Source organism: Portunus trituberculatus, chromosome 43 (assembly GCF_017591435.1).
Source record: "Portunus trituberculatus isolate SZX2019 chromosome 43, ASM1759143v1, whole genome shotgun sequence".
In the NCBI taxonomy this organism is placed as follows: Eukaryota; Metazoa; Arthropoda; class Malacostraca; order Decapoda; family Portunidae; genus Portunus; species Portunus trituberculatus.
Window position 1 is genome coordinate 16,513,177 of NC_059297.1, and position 2,500 is coordinate 16,515,676.

The 2,500-nt window shown below is 44.8% G+C and overlaps 1 protein-coding gene across 3 annotated transcripts in view; it reads right to left on the reverse strand.

Annotated features, from left to right (window-relative positions):
* The window catches only part of LOC123518176, a 273,942-nt gene that overhangs the window by 542 nt on the left and 270,900 nt on the right, over positions 1–2,500 (reverse strand). For all 3 annotated transcript variants that reach the window (XM_045278865.1, XM_045278866.1, XM_045278864.1), the window contains 3 exons: positions 1,371–1,753; positions 753–858; positions 1–398 (listed from right to left, as the gene is read on the reverse strand). The exon at positions 1–398 is cut by the window's left edge and continues 542 nt beyond it. In XM_045278865.1, coding sequence (XP_045134800.1) covers positions 25–398; positions 753–858; positions 1,371–1,753 — 863 coding nt within the window. In that variant the 3' untranslated portion in view covers positions 1–24. The remainder of the gene's footprint in view (positions 399–752; positions 859–1,370; positions 1,754–2,500) is intronic.

The window sequence follows — 2,500 nt, forward strand, 5'->3', positions numbered from 1 at the left end:
AGCTCATGCTTTCGTTGGGGTGCGTCAAGCTTGTGTCTTCCAGGCTTTGTCGCACAAACCCAGCAGGGAGTATGTGGGGAAGCGAAGCGTGGGGGGAGTGGGAGAAGAGGAGGACGTGGGCATGCCTGGAGTCCTCACTAATACGTAGCCACCGCCACCGCCTGCCTCAAGCCTACCCACTGCACCGAGACCTCTTGCTGCACCCACGCCGCCCACACCTCCCATGGGACCTACACTCATGCACTGGTTCCCTACGCCAGCACCCATCATGCCGCCCATGTTGACGCCCACCATTCTGGGCATCCCACCGACCCCAAGGTTCATGGTGCCTACACCCGCACTGGATGCTGAGTCAAGACCTCCACCCACCAGGCCGCCCACGCCCAGCACGGGAACCTCTGTGAACCAGATGGCCAGGATGTTGAAAGTCTGGTGTATTTAAAACATTCTAATACATGTTCATGCATCAGTGTTAGAATTGACAGTATGATACTAAATGTTGGTTCTTTTCCCTTGGTTCTTGTTTTTTTTTCATTTAGTTTAGTAGAATGAAGTGCTTGCTAAATGAATTTGAGAAGAAAGAAAATAGTTATGAACTTTTGAACCGTTCAATGAATAAATAAATATTTGACAAAATTGCTATAGCTCATGTAAGAAATAAAATAATTCTAATGCGTATCTCGACTGTCAGTCTCTCTATTTCTTCTTCATGTAATAGATTTAGGAACAAAAGAAAAAACAAGTGTCCTTACCCTGGTAGAGGACCTGTTGCTGCCTGGGGACGCCTCTCCCTAAGCGAGTCACTCCCAACAAAGGCAGGGGCGCGTTCTCCATGCCAACTCCCTCCTGCAGCGATCCCTATACGGGTGGTATGAGAAGGCGTCTTTAGTCGAAGGCAGAGAACGTATTTGTGTCAATATTGAATCTCACACCTTGTCTATGGGATGCAATTCTCAATATGTGGATGAAGACTGTCTTTGTTAATTATGTTCTTTTTCTTTCTTTTTTTTATCAAGAGGGAGGTTTTAAGACGCTAATACACCAGTTTTGGAATTTTTTAAATTCTGTCTTTAAGGATTAGCACTTTACTGGGCCTCTGTCTTCTAAATTTCGTTGTCTTTGTCTGGTGTCTCCTTTATGTAAAAAGAAATGTAAAAGTCCAAGAAAGGAAGGCATCATTTGTAGATCACTTTTGACTGCAAATGGCAATGAGACACTTGTTGCTACGCCTTATTACTAGACGATTTTTGCGGAAAAGAAATAATATCTCCACTATCGGTGTATACCTGACTTAACGTACATCATTAAGCTTGTGGTAAAGTGAAATAGTTCGTAAGGCAAAAGGGTGAAAGACCTAAAATCTTCCTCACCGTCATGATGTCCATTGGCGAAGCGGTGGAGACAGAGGGGAGGAGACCGCCGTTACAAGATCCGCTATTGTCGAACAATCCCATCCCACCAATCATTATTCCCCCTGCTGCTGTTCCTGCTGCTGCTGCTGCGCCCCCACATCCCCCAGGTGTTACCACTGCTCCAAGTCTAGCCTCACTCTCTCCTTCACCTATTCCTCCTCCTGCTGTCGTGGTTCCCTCTGTCACTTCCACCTGTGCAGCTACCGTCGTGCCACACACTATCTCCCCTTCCTCCCCGCCGCCGTCCAGCACCGTCTCTCTGCTGCCGCTGCCACATACACTCCCAGCACAACTTCCCTCGTCCATCACCCCCTCGCCTCTCAGTTGCTTTCTCCTCGACCCTGAAAAAAAAAGAGATGCGAAAAAAATGGAGGAGGAACATGAAACTGAACGCACTGAAAGAATCTAGTTTTATTCTGTTGCTTTGTGTAATTTTATGTAAAATATACTGGTTTATGGGATGAGGTATGAAATAAAAGGATATAGTTTTGGAGTTGAAAGGAATTAGTTTGGAGTTAAGAGAAAATAATCTGGAATTAAGAGCATTGAGGTTAGTTGCAGTTAAGTGAGAAGAGATTGGAGGTGAGACGAAGAACAATTGAGGAAAGAGGAAGGAGGTTGAAGTTAAAAGGAAAGAGGTCGGGGATAAGAGAAAGCAAATTGGAGGTAAACGAAAGCAGATTGAGTTAAGAGGAAGTTTGGAGGCAATATGGAAGAGATTGGATGAAAGAGAAAAGAGATTGGAGTTAAGGAAAGAGCATTGGAAGGAAAGAGAAGGAAACTAAAGGCACCTTTAAAAGAAGTCTGGATGCAAGAGGTAAAAGGTGGAGGAAAGGGAAAGCAGTTTTAAGTTTAGAGGAAAGAGTTTGGAGGTAAGAAGGAAATTGGATGAAAAGGGAAGCAGTTTTGAGTTTGGAGAAAAACATTTGAAGATAATGAGAAGAAAATCGGAGTTAAGGTACGTTTTGATCGGTGCGATTATCATGATCATTGCTGTACGATGACTGTTCAACGATTATCGCTCCACGATAGTAGTGGGTGTACCATTTTGCTTCGAGCGTCAGTGTTTGTGCGATTTTTGACGAGAC